We start from the raw sequence: 18,583 nt of genomic DNA, 5'->3' as shown, positions 1-18,583 counted from the left end.
TATTTTACGAGATAATAACTATAATAATTATCTACCCTCTTTTGCATGAATAAAGCACATTTTAATCCCATAATTATATTTTATTTCATTTTAATCGTAAGTAAGAAAAATAAGAAATCATATGTAAGAAACAAATGAAAGCTAGGGTTAACAGAAATTTTACTTTTAATGGCGTCTTCCTACCTTCCTTCCTTCTTTGTTACATAAAGTTCCTTCAAGTGTTCCCAGCGTAATAATTTATAAAACAAAGAGTCAAAATACAAATATTTTCTTAGAAACACACAAAGTACAATACTTTAAAGATCTTCAATCTACGAAACTTCGTAATGGAATTCAGGCAATTATAATTTTATATTTTTTGTCAAACAAAATCAGCAATCTCCATATAAAAGAAAGACATTCACCTTTTACTGACAGGAACATATTAGATTGATTTCTGAATGTGTGATACACAATAACGTCTTGAGGGACCTCTTTATACTATACTATAATAACTCAATAGACTTATTACAATAACGAAATAACTGAGTTGCAGCTATATTCTTGGTAGCTTCGGAAAATATAGTAAAGAACATGAGAATTATGGTTCCCATCCGCGCATATTTTCAACATATTTTTAGTTTTTTTAATGATTCACACGTTTTCGTATTTATATTTCTCTAAATATAGCTGCTCTTATAGAACAGCAGCATTTATATATCATACATGCATTGGTACAACGAAAAGGTCTTTGGTACCAGCAATTGCAATATAGTGCATCTTTCAATATTCTGCAAGTGCCAAGTACTATAGTATGCAATGAATAAATAATATGTTAGTATACAGTGCATAGATTATACAGTATACAATAAAAGTATAAATGAGCAATTACTTATATAATTCTAAGTTATATTCGTGATTGCCACACTTTTTATTTACTTGTTTCCCACTTACTTTTAATTTTCAAAGCAGAGAAGTATATTTTTTGAAATTTATGAGAACGGAGTATGCATTTCTACTTACATATAACAATTTACCAAAATCACATGATACGAAGCGTTAAATATTTGCGAAACATCTGTAGTTCTTAGATTTGTAATGAATCATATTAATATATTGTGTTATTGCGTAGAAAGTGTTCGCATTTTGGGCAATACATTAGTGTATTAAATGTGTCTGATGGATACACATTAGTGGCTAATTGCGCTACATCAATTCCAGTTACTACACTATAACATATATCAAACAACATGGATAAATTCAGAGAATCTTATTAATCATTATGGTCATTCTAAATCCTCACAACATTAATTTCATATTACAAGCATTCATCCTATACCATACACTAGCTACGCTGGTTTCGTAGTTTACCATACCTCGCATTTCAAATTGCACGCAATGGGTCTTAAATATCATCCGTAGGATAATACCACAGTTTCCAACAGTTTGATCTCTGCTTAAACGCAATAGATACACGAATCTCAAAAAATACGAATACGAATGGCAAAAAATACTTCTTTTATTTTTCTAGTATTTTATACATTTACTATCTATTTAAATTGTTTATTTCGATGCATTCCGATTACCTACATCAATATGTCATTTATGAATGCAAAATGTAATGGGTACATGCTTGCGTTTGATTTCATTCTCACTGCTATGTTTTAATTTTACTTACTAGAGGGTTTGATAATCATGTTTACATTTTACAAATGCGTAATATGTTGAGATAATGCATTAGAGTACCTTAAACAACGATTTTCGTTGCTTAAAGACTTAGTGTTTGAATCTTTTCCATATTATTTATCTCGTTTTCATAATTTAGCTTCGGCATTTGCTGATCAAAATAGAAATGTTTACACTGCTTCCAAAATTCAAAGAATTTATTGTATGAAACTGCTATCAAGAATTCCTTTAAAGAGAATAATGCTTTTACATAAATAAACCTCATACAAATTTACTTTGAGTAGAATTCAAATGTTTCTGATATTAATGGGAATACTGTGCTTTAAAGTTTTGTTTCTATCGATTGCACCTTAGACCGAAAAACTGTAAAAGTAGTTGCAGTACTTTTATATGATTATTTCACATATATTTACAAGACTGTTAAATAGCAAATTTCATTTGTAGTTTCTGAAGCTTAGCGAAAGGAAATGAGTCACTCGAATAGGTTCCAGAGAAATCAGATTGTTGTTCTCCGTCTTTGGTACACTTGTTACCTCTGCAAAATTATTGGGGCTTTCGACAGATACCATTCTAAAGTCATGACAGTATGCAAACGGAAAATATCATCTGTGAATATGAATCGTGAATAAAAATTGAAATTTGTACAATAAGAAGGACCTTACAGAGTATTGCTGAGTCAAAACAAAAATCTGCCGCAGTAAAGGGAATTACTGAGTCCACCGAATTGCGTTTTGACACATATAATACGAAGAAAATTACATAAGCAGAATATTAAGGCACAGCTGGAATACTTTCTGATAGAAGAATGATGTAAAATATCCATTATCATCATTCCGAGTTGCATGCATCCATTCCAAGAAGGCGTCAGACTGATAAAGGTACCTTGCTCCACATTACGTACACTATTTGTCATTTTAAGTGTTTCCATGTACAACTCCTGTAATTAAATCGAACTGTAGAACAGAGAATCTAGTGCAAAGCTTATTAATGCCACTTAGTTAGTTTAACACACAATTTATAAACACAGTAATATAAACATCTTTATGCAATTAATTTTTAAAAAATGTCTCTAATATAAGATTGAAAATCCTACTTCCGAAATTCCACAATAAAAGATTTTTTAGACTCCTAAATATTTTCAAAAAGAACCTGACACATATTAGTATATATAACTTAAGTCTAACACATATAACCTAAGTCTAATTTGTCTTTTAATTGCGTAATATAATTTCTCTCGCATGTGCAGACGTAGGAGTAAGTGATAGCCCATTAACAGTATATGCTAAATTCAAAGCCAAGAATTATGGTTATGCTAAAGAGCCACAGAATTTCCGGACTAATGGCTAAAGAAAGGACACTGTTCTTTCCTGTAAATACAGTACTGTAAATACAGTAATTCAGTGAAAGGTGATTCACCGGTGACAATTTCAATACTTAAACTATTTTCAATTTATATCTCATATTTTCTATTTTGTGTTTTTAACTGAGATAAAATAATTATATTTGAATATGCAATACTAACTGAAAATTGTTAACATTAAAAAAATAAATATTCATTTTATATATTTCATTGGAATATTTTGGTTAAGTAGAAATACCTCCTTGAAGATTATACCAAGAGAATTGCTTAAGATTTAACTCATACAAAGCACTTGCTAAATGTCTTCTTAGAACTTAGCAGATGTGCGTCTTTTGCTTTCAACTTAATAGGACGAAAACCATGAAAAATAAAATTAAAGTCGATCATTTAAGCGAGTCTAAAAAAAAATACATCAATTACTCCGTCTCTTTGAATACTCTTAAGAAATAACGACCTGAATAAAAAGCATTTATAGGGAGACCTTGGTTATAAATAAATCCATTGAGTATCGCATTATTTCTTGGTACAGCTCTTAAAATAGTGATAAATTCCTTTAGGATTATTGTTTCTATAAATGACTTGCAGACTTTGCAGACATCATTGTTCAAGAAGTTTCTTACTTTTTATACTGTCCATTTCCTTTGAAAAGGAATTCAAGAGGAAATTCATCATCGAACGAAATATTGCAAAGCTTCTTCATTTATTCGTATTCCTTGATAGCATAGTTCTGATATTAATGGCGTACAGGAAACGATCCTTCTAAGCCATTTTTATGGTTGTAAAATGTACGCTGCCGCGTTTTATATAGGTTAAAATATTGAAGAAAGCTGACGTTTATAATGTCCAAATTTAAAGATTTTAAAACATTTTCCTTTTTATCATTAGAAATAAATAAATATGAGTAAGCTACAATTTATGAATTCAATGTTGTAATAAATTTTTAAATCATGTTCTTGTAAAATCCATATTATACATATTCCAGATTTGAAATTTTGGTTTTAGACAATGCATTCTATTTCGGAATTTTTCTTGCATTTTCTCTCGAAAAATATCTGAAACGGGTTTGATTCCGCGTCGGCTCTATTTTTGATATATGAATGCTCAAATAAATAAAGGTATTTCTCGAGAAAACCGTATATTGTGTTTGAAGGATTAATTTAGTTAAAAGTTCCCCCTCAGATGTTACATAGGTTGCGAAGGTGATTTATCGCCCTTAGCTTAGACTGATTGTAAGAACAATAAATCTCACAAATAGGTAAATTTTTGTAATTTAGAATTTTTAATTTAAACTTTTGTAATTTGAAAGTTTCTGTAATTTTGATTTTTATATATGTAATCAGATTCACATATTCTTATCTTCATATGGCCATGTGTGCCCATAGTCTTTTCTTGTTATGTGCTCGGCAGTAGAACAGAGACAAAAACTTCAGCATTTTGAAGAACGCCTGTTTACAAATTACTTCTTTTGTACAATTTATCAGATCTTTATCTTTCAGAGCACTGATATATATCGAAAAACATAAATAGAAGATATAAATATAAGATAGTAAAAACAGAGATAAAGAAAATAAAATCAGAAGATGCGTATAGTGAATGAGTAACTTTTTTTATTCCACTTTTTAGGTCAGTGTAAAATATCGAAAATCAACCTAAGAAAGAGATGCATGTAATGCAAAATTCATGATTTTGCCTTAGTGCCGGATGTATGTTTTATTATATTCAAAAGTAGTTGCAAAAGCTGTAATAAACGTAATTCTAGGATAACAGCTTTGCTTAGTAGTAAGAGTGTTGTTATTGTATTTTAGATCTAAAAATAATCCGGCCATGAGTTTAATTGCTAAAAATGGTAAATATTGATGCTTACCCTCATGATCTGAATCAGATAAGGTTCGCAAAATTTCCTCACGACCAAAAGGAACTGAAATAAATAGGGTTTGAATTTGGCCATAACCTTGAGCAATTTACAGATGGCAGAGAGACTTCTCATCCATTTCTACCCCAATTTTGATCGAGAATACTCCAGCGGGTAGAATCCAAATGTCTAGTGCCCATTCTGTTCTACAATCAAGCAGAGCTCCGTTTCAACGAATTTTAAATATACTCATGCTATAAAAACACTGTGCAGCACTCGATACTTCAAGATTCAGACCTGGTTCCAATGATATGGCAGCTGACTTTGCTAACCCCGATACCGACCAACCCAGTATAAAATGATAATTAAATTAAATCAAAGCGAATAACTCGCTGATTGAATTAGATTGCAGTAAACTGCACGAGAGCTATCTGCTTAAGGAAAGGATGTCTTCGTAGAGGCCATTTTAAGGAAAACTGGCTTGCGTTCACGTTACGCGTTGGAAACGTTACTAAGCCTCTCATGCAGTCGGGATCGCCAGAATTTGAATTTGAATCAAAATACCAGTACTTAAAAATCTTCCCACTCGGCTGATGACAGAGCGAATAATTGGCTGAAGGTTCAATATTAAATACTCATTGAATAAATGAAAATGTACGCTGTAGTATCATAATATGTAATTAAAAGAAAAGGTTGGAAAAGAGTAAAAATAATAAAATTTTTTTCCTGTTGTTTAAAAATTACAAATAGAGCATATTCTGTCCTATAATACTTCTGCCAAATATATAGGGCAGAAAATGGTAAGAAACTTCCTGAAAACATATTATGCACTTGTTATTTAAGTGCAAATTAATCATTTTTAGGTTCATGCTCATATTCAAGGATAAAGAAATAAAATTTATTTAAAGACATTTTATAGCTTAAAAATATTCTGTGTAAAAGTGTTTAAAATACGTTTAAAAATAAGTAAATGAAATTTGTTAAATAAATTCATTTTGCTACCATTTATCTACAAAATTTGGTTGATTTTGTTTTTCCTTTTTTTGTTTTCAGGCATATCCTCCATCACTTTATCAACCCCAAGATCGCTCCAGGCCGCCTCTCATTCCTCAACAAAGTTTATCTGAAAATTTCAAGTCCGTCGAAGTCCAAGGAGTTCCGACGCACGATGTTCCCGCCATTCCTCCACCCCCAGCCACCGATCATCCCTCTCGTAGATTCTCTCTGGACATCGTTAGGCGGTCCAGCGTTGATACGGACCTGCCAGATATCTTATGTGAGTTCGATCGGTTTAGAATTTCTCCTATAGATGGCGGTAAACGCAGTTTCAAGGGAACATCCGCCAGATTTGGCGATTTTTCTTATTTTCTAATCGTAGTTTTCATTTAATTTTATGAAAAGAACAGCAAGGATGTCCAACATTTAATGCGTAAACCCCTAGATCATATTTATTTTTCTTCACGTAAAAATACATGTTCTGTAACAAAACCTTTTTATTAAGTAAAGAGCAAAGAAATTTACTAATAAAATTGAAGTTTTAATAGAATGTTTTAATAATAATTAATGTGAAAACTCATAATTTGTAAGTAACTAATTCAATAATTTCGTATTATTGAAAACCGATTCGGCACAAAAACGTTAATTATCCGAAACTCCAGTTATTCGGTCTTTTTCAAAGCCATTTAAAATTAAATTTGACTTTAATTTATTTACAACATACTTTCAATATTTTCGGTGGCTTAAATAACAATGCAAGAAAATGAAACAATATAGTGCTTTAAAATATAGTCTATTTAAAGAAGCTATTAAATTTACTTTCGGTTAATGTGTTTATACATTTTGCTTGCCTTAATATACATTCTGCTTGTTTAATTCAAAAACATGTCACTACATAACATCACACAAATGAGAACGTTTTAAATATTACCAAGAGAACTAATCTGCTATAATATATAAGCCTGTACTTTATTTATTGTTTGAATCATTGTTGAGCCATAACATGCGAATAGAATTTCATTAATTAGTACTAGTATTTTAGTTCTAAAAACATTCTGACTTCGAGTTTAATAGATTTTTAGGAAAAAATTTTTTGTTACATATATTTTCTGCCTGTATAAACAGAAAAAAAAGTTTTGAGTTTGGTTTTAGTAATAAGTAAATATTAATTTCGTTATTTTATTTGACTTGAGATAGAAATAGCCGTACGTAAAGGCAAATAAAAAGTAGTTTCATCATTAAGTTTTGTAGGAATAAGAGCGTTTTGTATTTAGTTTAATAGAAATTTTATTCTATTATTTTTTTACTATATATTTTTTTCTTGAAATAAAACAGGATAAAATAAAAGATAAAGTTCTCTCACTTACTTTGCAGTAAATAAATATTTGGCCTATAGACAAAAAAATCAATCAGTTACCCAAAATTGCCATATTATTCAGCGGCGCTATGCTTCTAGTACTGGATAATGAAATAAAATATATAATGGTTTTAATTAGCTAATGCATTTCCATAAAATTATTTAACATTTCTAATTTAACTTTCCGGAACTTATGCATTTTTAAATCAACCAGATTAAAATCTAAAGACTGCGTTTATTGCTGTAAAATCGCTTAGTTTGATACTAAGTAACAGAAACATTATATTTGAAAGTTAAATAAATATATTACGCTTTATCGAATGGCAACGCTTTGGCATGTAGTAGTTGCAGAGCCCCACTCTTTTTGGTAATATGCAGTAATCAAATCTCTTAATAAAACTAAGCTATTTACCCTCATGTCCAGTTAATCAAATAGAAATATAGAAGGGTGTGAAAGACCCTCTTATATTGAGAACTCAAACAGTTGCACAGAAGTCACTCCCGGTGCTTGCAAAATCAGCCAGTAGTTATCTACACCGGAGTAAGAGCACAATTTTCAAGATAAAAGCAACGCCGTAGACAGAAATGCTGTCGTAGAATTTCATCTAGTAACTTGCCTTCAACAGGCGGAATACGCTTTGACTAAAGCAGCCTCAAACCCTCACTTGCGAGCTAAAATGTGCATTCTGTCAGGAAAACGTAAAGGGAGAACTAACAATACAGTTTTTTAACATAAAATAACTGATTGATTTAAATAAATCCATTCAAAAGTTAAAGTATTTTATTTCAGACTGTATAACGTCGCTTTCATGAAACGAGTTTGTTGATTAAATTATTTCTTGAAAGATAAGTAACTAACCTTTTGCCGAATGACAAGTCTGGTATGCTGGAGATAAAAAAGTCTTACCATCAAGTAGTGTAACTATTCTTCACTTTTAAATGGCTGGGTTCGTTAATCAAAAGTTGATTAAATTCATGCAAAATGTGAAATAAATCAGAAACATTTTCGAAATTCAAAATCTAGACTTCAAGATGCACATGCTCGGGGGCAGGATCATGTGTATTCAAAATGCGTTGACTCTAGGTACCACTGCTTTCCCATACAGCAAGGAGCACACACATACATATACAGACTCTTCACTCGAAATCTGGACTTAAAGGTGCACATGTCCTGAAGGAGAACGATGTGTATTGAACATTTGCTGACTCTAGGTGCCACAATTTTTCCACAGCGCGAGAAGTATGTATACATACATGCAAGTTCTTCATTATTTAATAATAGAGATTGATAGGAATGTATGAACTGAATTTTGACGATTCTGAAAATGTTAAAGTCAAAGAAGATAATAACATAATTCTAACGAAAACTTTTCAGTATCTTTAAATTTTAAAAATACTTTGTTGTTACAATCAGAAAGTTAATATATTTCTCGACACGTCAACTTTACCTAGAAAGTTATTATGAAATGAAAGGAATGAATTTGTGTCTTTCTGACTAAACTATCACACACACATTTTGTTTGATAATTTTTCAAAATATTCTTTTGAAGATTTTCTTACGAAATTAGAAAACAGATGGAACAACAATCATTCAAATTTTTAATTATTCATCAGTTTTTTTAATTCATAAAGAAGCTACTTGAAGATGTGAAATTCCAACTATAATATTGTTAGTAATTAAAATATAATGATTAAAATATATATAATAATTAAAAAATATTTTTAAATGCCTTAAATGAATTCAGCTGAAAATCGCGTCTTACCTTTATTTGTAAACCGAAGTATCAGAAGCAGTGCATGATATCTGACTGTATTTCATCAGCTGATCGGGTAGTAAATTTCTTAATGCAGCTCAAATGAAAGCAATGCTTTTCTACGTATTTCGTGCTTATGTTTACCTTCTCAGGTCAGAAATGTTTTGTAAATAAAATACTAAACAAAAGGATTTAAGAAGAGGCACAGGCACGGGATTAAACTCAACTGCGATTTTTGTCTGAATCTACATAACTAATCATATTTAAATCAATTATAATATATATTAATATAACTTTAAATTATACTAATAAATAACTGGTATGATTCATTCAGAAGTATGTAAATTTTTCATATTAACTAACCAGCTATTATGATTTTGATATTTACTTTAACTTTCTTTAATAATTTTAAGTTTTACTGGTAATTTTTCATGAAAAGTATAATCTAAAAAAGAACATCAAAAGAAAGATAAGTAACTGCATGACTATATCTATAAAAAATTCCTTAATTAATTATGAGATTATTTTCTTCACCTTTGTTAATCTGATATTCTTAGAGTGAAAATTATATCTTGTTTTGTTTAAATTTCGTTTTCTTTTTTCTTAAAAATTTATTATTTGTAAAAAAAATATGAAAGTAAAAATTATCCTTCTTTCCATCTTGCACTCACAAATCATTATGCAAATCTCCATTTACAATAATTAAAGCCTTATAAACGCATGTCTGCAATATTATCGTCATGCGATGATTTGTGGGTACTTACCACGATAATTTCGATGACGAAGTTTTTGAACCGCTTTATTTTCGACGATATTTTGTACCACCCTGTTTCAGAACTGCGATGTTTACTCTTTGCTTTATTTTCTCCCACGATGTTTTGAACCACGAAGTTTTCGCCTTGCGTTGTTTTCTCCACGACGTTTCCGTTCGCGGTGTTTTCGGTTGTAACCTATAACTGATATATTCCTTATTTAGTCAGACTAGGTCTTATGCGGCCAGCTGCCTGAAACAGTTATTATAAAAATGAAAAAGTATATAATGATTTTAATGAATCCAGATGATGTAATTTCATGTAAATAATCAATAACAATTGAAACAAACCTGTGTTTTAAATCTTTTTATAAGATTAAATTTAAAAGACAAAAAAAAAAATAATAAATATATTACCATTTGCTAAATGACTACCGCATGACAGTCAAAAAGATTTTAATTGGAGCAGCAGCAACTCATTTCTTTAAACATGCGAGTTTCTCTGTTAAATTCAAAAGGCAAATGTATTGCGTTTTGCAGAGTGGCGACACACGTCTTTTATATCGCTGAATTTCTGATGAAATTTAAATCATAAATATCTTAAGATTTGTCAAGAGGCAACGTAAAGCTTTTATACCACTGTTATGTTAAACAAAATTTACTTAATTGCATGCAATATATGAAATAAATCTATAAAAATTTGAAATTCAAAATTCAGCCTTCGACTGGCTTGGTAACTTTACGTGCTGCAGTTTTTCCGCAATGCGAGGAACATACGCATAAATTTACATATACAAATATAGCTGTATAAAATAGAAAAAATTTAACTTATGAATTTATATTTATAGAGTTGCATATATCAAGTTATTTAGGCAGTTATGGAAAACATATATAAAATTATCGTTATATGAATGCCTATAAAGTTATGTAGAAAGTAGTTAATTTTTTAATATATCGAGCAATGTATCAAATTAAAATAATTATTAAGTATTTATGTAATATAAATATATGTTATATCTTGCTAGTTAGTCTAGGTTTTGGGTTTTATCTTGGTAAAAAGATTTTATCAGAGTAGATAAATTTGATTATAGCTTTAAAAATTTTTTATCTTGATTGGTAGCTTTGGGTATACTTTGAGTAGTTAATCTTGTTTTAGTCTTGGTACATAGAAATTACTTTTACCCACTTATTTTTCTAATGTCAAATTTCTGATCATAATATGTTATTCCGTTCGAAAAGAAATAATGTCTGGACGGAAATTTTTTTTAATTATTATCTAACTAAGATACATGTATTATATAAAATATCGATAAAATAATTTCGATACGAAAATCCCAGTTGGTAGTTCAGAACACTACTAACATTCAAATGGTGGATATAGTATTTTTCATCAATGAATATTTCTTGCTTATATATATATATATATACAGCTCAATACATATTGCATAATGGCAACAAACTACCTTCATAATTAGCAGCATAATATATATTTCACATCAAAGCATATATTACTAAGTTGAAAATGGCAAATAAGCATTTCTGATTACTCAAAGAAAGTTTCAGTTTGGAAACGTGCAACTAATCACTGCAATTTGTTCCTTCGTTACAGCAAAGATTGAAACCCCTGTTGAATAACAAATTTATTCCTATGCCACATGACAAGCATTTTAGGGAAAAAATACTAATTATAACCTTTTCCATTTTTAAGCAAAAGAGCTCGTAAGTTTCGCTAGAATATTAATGCAGCTACAATGTAACGCGCATGATGAAAAGAGACAGTAATTTTAAACGAATCAAAAATCGTATCGGTTGATTGTAATCGATACTTTCCTTGTGAACAATAAAACCAAAAAAGTCAGTTTAAAGTTCTTGGAATAAATTTCATATAAATTTCTGAAAGCTTTATATTTTATTCTTAATCACATATACGTAGTTTATAATAAATACAAATGCTATCAGTTGTAAAACCAAAATAGATCTTGAATTTTTCTTTCATAGGAATGTATGATCGATTTCTTGCAAAATAGATAAAAATTCCACAGAAGTTACAGCTACAATATTAGAAAAATCGAATTTCGATAAAACTCAGTACACTGTTGGGAATAATATTGTACAGCTGGCTTTAAGTTCCTGGTGCCAGTTTGAATAGTAATTGCATTCTCGAAAACGGAAACCTTGCAGACTTAATAGGAATTTATTTTTGGGTTATTTGACTAAATATCGATTTCTTCAACAAACAAATGTAGATAACTATGTTGATGATGAAAATTTAGTTCCACTAATTTAAAAAAAATTGTGTATATTATTTTTTAGTATTTATTTATGTTTTAAATTTGCGCCAGGAATAATTCACTTGGCGCACTTCTTTATATATAGCAGCCAATTTTCCTTTCCCTTTCATTACGCCGGAGCGGAAAACAGACACCTCTTTCCTATCTTTTTTACATTGTGCATGAGCGGAAAAAAGGTCACATTGTTCTTACTTTCAAATAATTTTAGCAAAGTGTCTAAACTATATTTGATTGATAAAATTGCACCAGGATAACTTTTTAACTTTCTTCATAAATTTCTCACCAAAAATTAGGAAATTTAATATGTAGGCATAATTTGAGTCTTAGAATTAAAATATGGAAATCAAATGGTACGTTATTTCAGAAAAAGTCCAATTTTGTGTTAAAATACCTATATTAGAACAATGCTATATATAAATCTAATACATATCCATAATATAAGTCGCGCTATCGAGAGATGAAAAACGTAAGTTGAATTTCGTCAATCGGCCGAGTAGAACGAAAGATATAGAACTGTCCCCTTCTTTTTTTCGCAGTGTACATATGTTAAACTTATAAATGTTCAAAATGGATACCATCAAGTAATGTCATATGTGATATTCGCTCATAATTAGCTGGAAATCGTTCGATATGACCTCGAAGGAAGTGAATACAAATATTCTCGGTCGCATATCCAGTGTCCGTGGCTTTTCTTTGGGATTTTGTGAAATTCTGTAACACAGTCTCCCTTTTCCTTCGTTCTTTGCTGTTATTTTTCTTCCGCCCCTTACTTTCTCATATCCTACACCACCCTTTAATGCTCAAAATTCTTGCAAAATCTTGTTATAATAAGGTTACTATGTAACAAGATTTGCTCTTGTATGATGTCACTGATTCCTTGTCTTCTCAAACGCAACTACTCCCTTTCTGTCTTCGTTTCTGCCACTTCTGTAAATAAGTCACGTCAGCTTTGGGAAGAGTAACCTTGCTTGTCAACTGTAGTTTTTACTATAGTGGAGTATTAAATTCTGTTCTTCATCGTCTTTGCGCTTCGTGCAATTTCTGACTTTCCAACAATACTTTAGTTTTCTTTCTTGAAAAAATATATGGTGACTTCTGCCATTTCGTGTACACAAATGACCACTACCTGAGGAATTAAAAAAAAAAGAGAATGCCTTGATAAGTTAATGCACAGACGTTATAATTCAGTTGTAAAGTGTTTAGTCGAGTTATCTTTAGCATTTCTTTGTAATTTACATTCAAAAGTGCAAACAGTGTTTTATGATACTTTTATTTTATCTCCAAAATCGCAATAGTTTTCTGGAGACAATAGCAGCAGCAAACGTAATAAGAATTTTTTTTTCTTTATGTTATTATAAATGAAGTAAAATAAAATGTAAATGAAAGCTTGCTTTGTCTCTTATAGGTTAAAATTTAACACCTTTTTCTTTTCATTCCACGTATGACTATAATAACACTTATATAGAATAATATTTCTATATAATTATGCGTACTAAAAGGATATTAATGTAGAATAATATTTATCTAAGAGGATTTTGTTTTACATTAAAAGATAGCACCTGCATAAAATATTTCATTGCATTTGATAAATCATATATTTTATTATAAATGTTTTGATAGACTAACTAATAATTCGAATTCAGTATATATATTCCATCACATATTTCTTCCCTTATCGCAATTTTCCCCCAGTATTGTAATTATTAGAATTTTTTGAAGCAGGAAATGTGAAAAGTACACAGTGTCCTCACCGGGACTCGAACTTGGACCTCTCGAATACGCGCCGATTGTGCTACCTTTACACCACGATGGAATACTGGAAGGAGGAATAAAATACCTTACAGTATGTTTAGCATATGATATAGAAGCTTCTAATCGATGGTAACAATGTAAAACGTATGCACAAATAGGATTTTCTGTAAGTCAAAACAATACTAAAAGTGATAAGTCCTTTCAAATACATAATATATTTTTAATTTGCGTGTCTCTATGTATGCTTTTTAATGGGCTATGTGTATTATTTAAGTCGTCGCTTCATAAATAGCACACACTGAGTAATTTTCTTCTCCGGGTTTACAAGCATTAAAATTAGTAGGAAAAAGAGGGAGGATTACGCGAGTAAATACTGTACATTCTTTTCTCTTTTTTATTTATTAATTCTTTTTTCTTATTTATTTATCTATTTTTGTCTCAAGTCTAATTCCAACTTCTCGTGTTCCCCAAAGTATGCCACAAGGTTTACACAACTAAGCTATAGCACTAACAAAATAAATAAACAAATTTATAATAGCACTGAAAAGGGGGGAAATTTTTTAAATACATATAGAAAATGTATAATATATAAAACATAACTCCTGATTATCAATGTAGTTTTCATAACCAAAAAAACCTGTACCATTTTTAGCAATTACATTTATTTCTAAGCATCTATTTATCTCCACTTGTTTCATTTAATTTAAAAATAATAATTAATAGAATTAACACGGTGATAAGGAGAAGCATTTAAAAAAATGACACTCAACGATTTTAATTCGTTCGTTTATCAGAAACAGATGTGGTGGATTTAGTTTCAATTCGTATTACAAATTCATAAAAGTTATTTAGTTTTCGATTTAATTGCTTAACTCTTAATAAATTGAAATGATTTGAGATGTTAAAAACTTCTTATTAAATCTGAGATAAAATTATTGAAATTCTAACTTAAAAAATAATTGTAGAAAAAAATTATATTTAATTTCTTCTTTTCGTTCAGATGAAAGAAGGGAGAGACAGTATCTGTAATTATATTTCTACTAGCATAATGAACTTATATTACTTCTCATAACAATTATTTTAAGTGATTATTTCAGTTCTCTTAATCCATTTTTGGAGCAACTGTTTAAATACCGATTTCCACATGTATAAAGCCCATGATTAAGAAAGCAGTCACATGCAGCATTAAAATTGCAATCAAATTTTGCATTAATAATTCTTTAAATGAAAATGTAAACATGTCTGCTGCAGTTTATTGGAACACTCTTTCATTAAACTCAAATATTAATATTGCTCATTACTCTTTCTCAGCGGGAGGCATAGAATAACTTTTTTTCTTTCAAAGAGATTGTAATTAAATTCTCTGACGCAATGTTAAACTTTTATTAAAAAATGTAAGTATAGAAAGTTGTTTGATGAAATTGCGTTCGATGAAATACTCAAACAAACTGCTTTTTCCTATAAAATCAGCCTTCTATTGAATTACATAATAATTTCAAACACTTATCTCTCAGCGAAAAAGAGAATCAACGAATTTCAGGGAAATTATCTGAATAATATAATCATACATGTATCTTTATTAAACACTTATTTGCATTTTGTTCAATATTTTGAATTTAATTGACTCAACAGAATTATTTTAATTAATTTTTGAGATCATATTTTGTGTACTGAAAATTTTCTTTTGCATTTCTACTTCCAGTAACTAATTACAGTAAAAGTTTTCCCTAGAGATAAACTGGCCGATACGTTCTATGATATGTTTTGCAGGATATTTAAAGGATATTTATTTGCAGGATATATATATATATGCATCTTGAAATATGCCGGGAAACTAAAACTGAGTTAAAAGAGAGGAACCCTGGTATAACTCAACCTAAAACAGGTACAGGCTGAAGTAAGGCAGCCACTTGTACATTGAAGCACGTATACTAGATATCGCCGTGCCTGACTAACTGCTTAATCCCCCCCGGATTGAATTTCGAGAAAGAATACTCTGGGGTGCGGTGCAAAGGTCATCCACTCCTCTTTCCCTACTAACAATCTCTTCAACCTTTCGAGAGAAGTTCGGCTCGCCGTGCATTTTGAGTTCCCGCTTACAGCACAGACGCTGTATGCTTACAAATCTTCTCTAGGATTCCAAACCGGGCTTTTTGGAACGGCAGTCAGAATCACTAACCACTAACTTGCTTGGACGAAAGTATAAAAACAGCTACATTTTAAGTATTATAATCAAGAAAATCATTTTTTTTCCTTATGAGAGTTTTGGGAAATTACGATTGCAAAGCCAAATTGTTGGCCGGTTTGAGGTAAAACTGAAACTGGTAGAGAAAACTGCTTTAAATTGGAAATAGTACTAAAATGCATACTTTGTAGTGACATTAGAATTTTTTGGAAGCAGGCAAGATGAAAAATTAGCACTTGCCTTCGCCGGGAATCGAACCACGGACCTCTGAAATACCAGAATGAAATGCAGAAATGCAGAACCAGTACCTCTGAAATGCAGAACCAGTACAATACGAAGGCAGGCTAGGAAGGCGGGAGAAATACTTTATATACTCCCCCTTTTAAAGGACGACTGGGGATTTTAGGGGACCCAGTCGCCAACTCCTGGGTGTGGAGAATCATCATCCTTCACCCTTTTAATTCGGGCGCAACTGTAGAGACATTAGGATTTTTTGGAAGCAGGAGAATTAAAAAATTAGCAAACGCCTTCGCCGGGAATCGAACCACGGACTTCTGGAAACCGGCCCAGCGTGCAGAACCACTACACCACGAAGGCACGCTAGGAATGCGGGAGAAATACCTTATAACTTCATAATCCAAAATTGATCTTTCTTCCTTCATCGTAACCAAAATATAACCTCTTCCGCGATTTATATACAAATATGGACTTTATTTTGTTAACAAACAGTCCTCATGCATCATTTTTCAACTAATAAATCGTCAGTGTTGGTGGATAGTTTAGTATTTTCTTGGGGAATTATTTCTCGCTCTTGATCAATATGAGAAATATTTGTTATACTTGAATAAGACAGAATAGCTGTTGTTGACTAAAACTTGGATAAGTTTGTCTTCTGCAAGGGCTGTTTTACTGATGCTTCATGAATAATTTTTAATAATTGTAATTAAGGTGAGAGCTAGAAGTTTCTTTTCCTTCTAGGTTTAAGATTTAGTGTTGATATCGTATAGGATCTGTATTTCTGTTTAAATTAATACTCATACTTTAATATACAACATTTCCCTAGCATGCTTAATAAAATGGCACTGACGTTTCTAATACATTAAGTGCATTAATACATTACTTACATTTTGTTAGATTCGAATACATTAAGTGCATACGTTTAATAAAAGTGTGTTACTATGAATTTTGCTGACTTAAAAGAATAACTTATAGCACTACAGAAAGAACGCTTTGGATATACGCAATGGAGTAGTAATTCAAGCTGCTCGTGTTTATCGATGAATAAGACAGGAAGAATTATATCAAATAAAATTTTATGGTTTCGTTTTATTAAAATTAAATTTGGCTTCATTGCAAAAATTCATTGTATTCAATTGCCGTATGATGATGTCTCAAAAGAAAACTTATTATGTCAAAATAGAATTTTGACAGTTGACATAAAAATTCTAAATTTGAAGTGTTTCACGTTTGTTATAAAACTCGGATCAAACTGGTTCAGTTTTTGTTATTATAGAGCAGTTTACAGCGAAACTGTAGTCTGCACAAATGCGCCAACATTGTTTAATACATTTGAAGAACATTAACTTAAATGTTTGTTTCATATTGGAAAAAATGTATGTATCCAAATGATCAGAAGGTTGTTGATGCTTGTTCCTTGATCTATTGCACCAAGATATTTTACTGTACATTTATTTACAATTTATTTACAAGTCGTATGCCACCTGGCATGTTTACAAGCGTTATGCCTCCTGGCATGTACATGATAGACATATTCTGCCACCTGGCATGTGAATTGATACATCATACTAGTTTTCTGCCACCTGACAGATACGATGCAATTACCTCAATTAGCGGTAATACGCCCGACATTTTGGCGTGTCCGCTTCCCTTACGTTCTGTAACGCAACTAACTTTTGTGCGGTGCGCCCTCTGGGCACAAATCACCGCAATCACCGAGGAGGCCAAAACATCATTACTACCGTTTTAGTTTCGTATCCCTAAAAAACTTAATAAAATAAAAATTGAAAAAAAATCAAAAAATATGATATTTACTTGAATAAAATATTTTTCTTTATTTTTCGTTTAAATACCGGGCCAAATAACTTTTATTCAACTATGAAAAAGTGAATCCAAAAATTTCTTGGTTTTATTTTCTTCGCAGTTTTCCAAACTGATTTTTTCCAGTGGATGTAGTAAAATTTAAAAAAATAATAATAATAACTGCAGGTTATTATATACAGAACGCAACCTGATACTTTATATCAGTTTTATTTTTGAATAATACTTTGTGCTTTTCACAATATTGCAGCACGTATTCATATATTTTGAACACTATTTTGTAAGAAAACAAAATGAATATTATTTCCAGAATTTTAGAACTTTGCACATTTTTAAGAGTAACAAAGAAATACATTTATGAAATTATAAACGTTTCCATTTAGGGTCAATATGAGAAAAGTGATTTAAAAACCAAAGCAATTTGTATTCCCATAAATTCTACAGAAAAGGTGGCCCACCTGTGGTACACACAGCCGCAAACATGAACGTGCTTAAGACCCACCGGTGGATCACTTATCCATTATCCACGGGTGCGTAACGCTGCAGACAAAGGGTCAAAATG

General features: G+C 30.7%; 1 protein-coding gene across 1 annotated transcript in view; it reads left to right on the top strand.

The window, feature by feature from the left end:
* LOC118190894 (synaptotagmin-12-like) overlaps nucleotides 1–18,583 on the top strand; it is a 506,095-nt gene that overhangs the window by 386,424 nt on the left and 101,088 nt on the right. Inside the window, exon 3 of the mRNA XM_085824139.1 lies at nucleotides 5,931–6,153. Coding sequence (XP_085680265.1) covers nucleotides 5,931–6,153 — 223 coding nt within the window. The remainder of the gene's footprint in view (nucleotides 1–5,930; nucleotides 6,154–18,583) is intronic.

This window comes from Stegodyphus dumicola, chromosome 9, assembly GCF_044657685.1.
Source record: "Stegodyphus dumicola isolate Sdum_Otavi_A_Nest chromosome 9, ASM4465768v1".
NCBI classification, from domain to species: Eukaryota; Metazoa; Arthropoda; class Arachnida; order Araneae; family Eresidae; genus Stegodyphus; species Stegodyphus dumicola.
The sequence above is the reverse complement of the archived record's forward strand: the minus strand, read 5'-3'. Positions and strand labels throughout refer to the sequence as shown.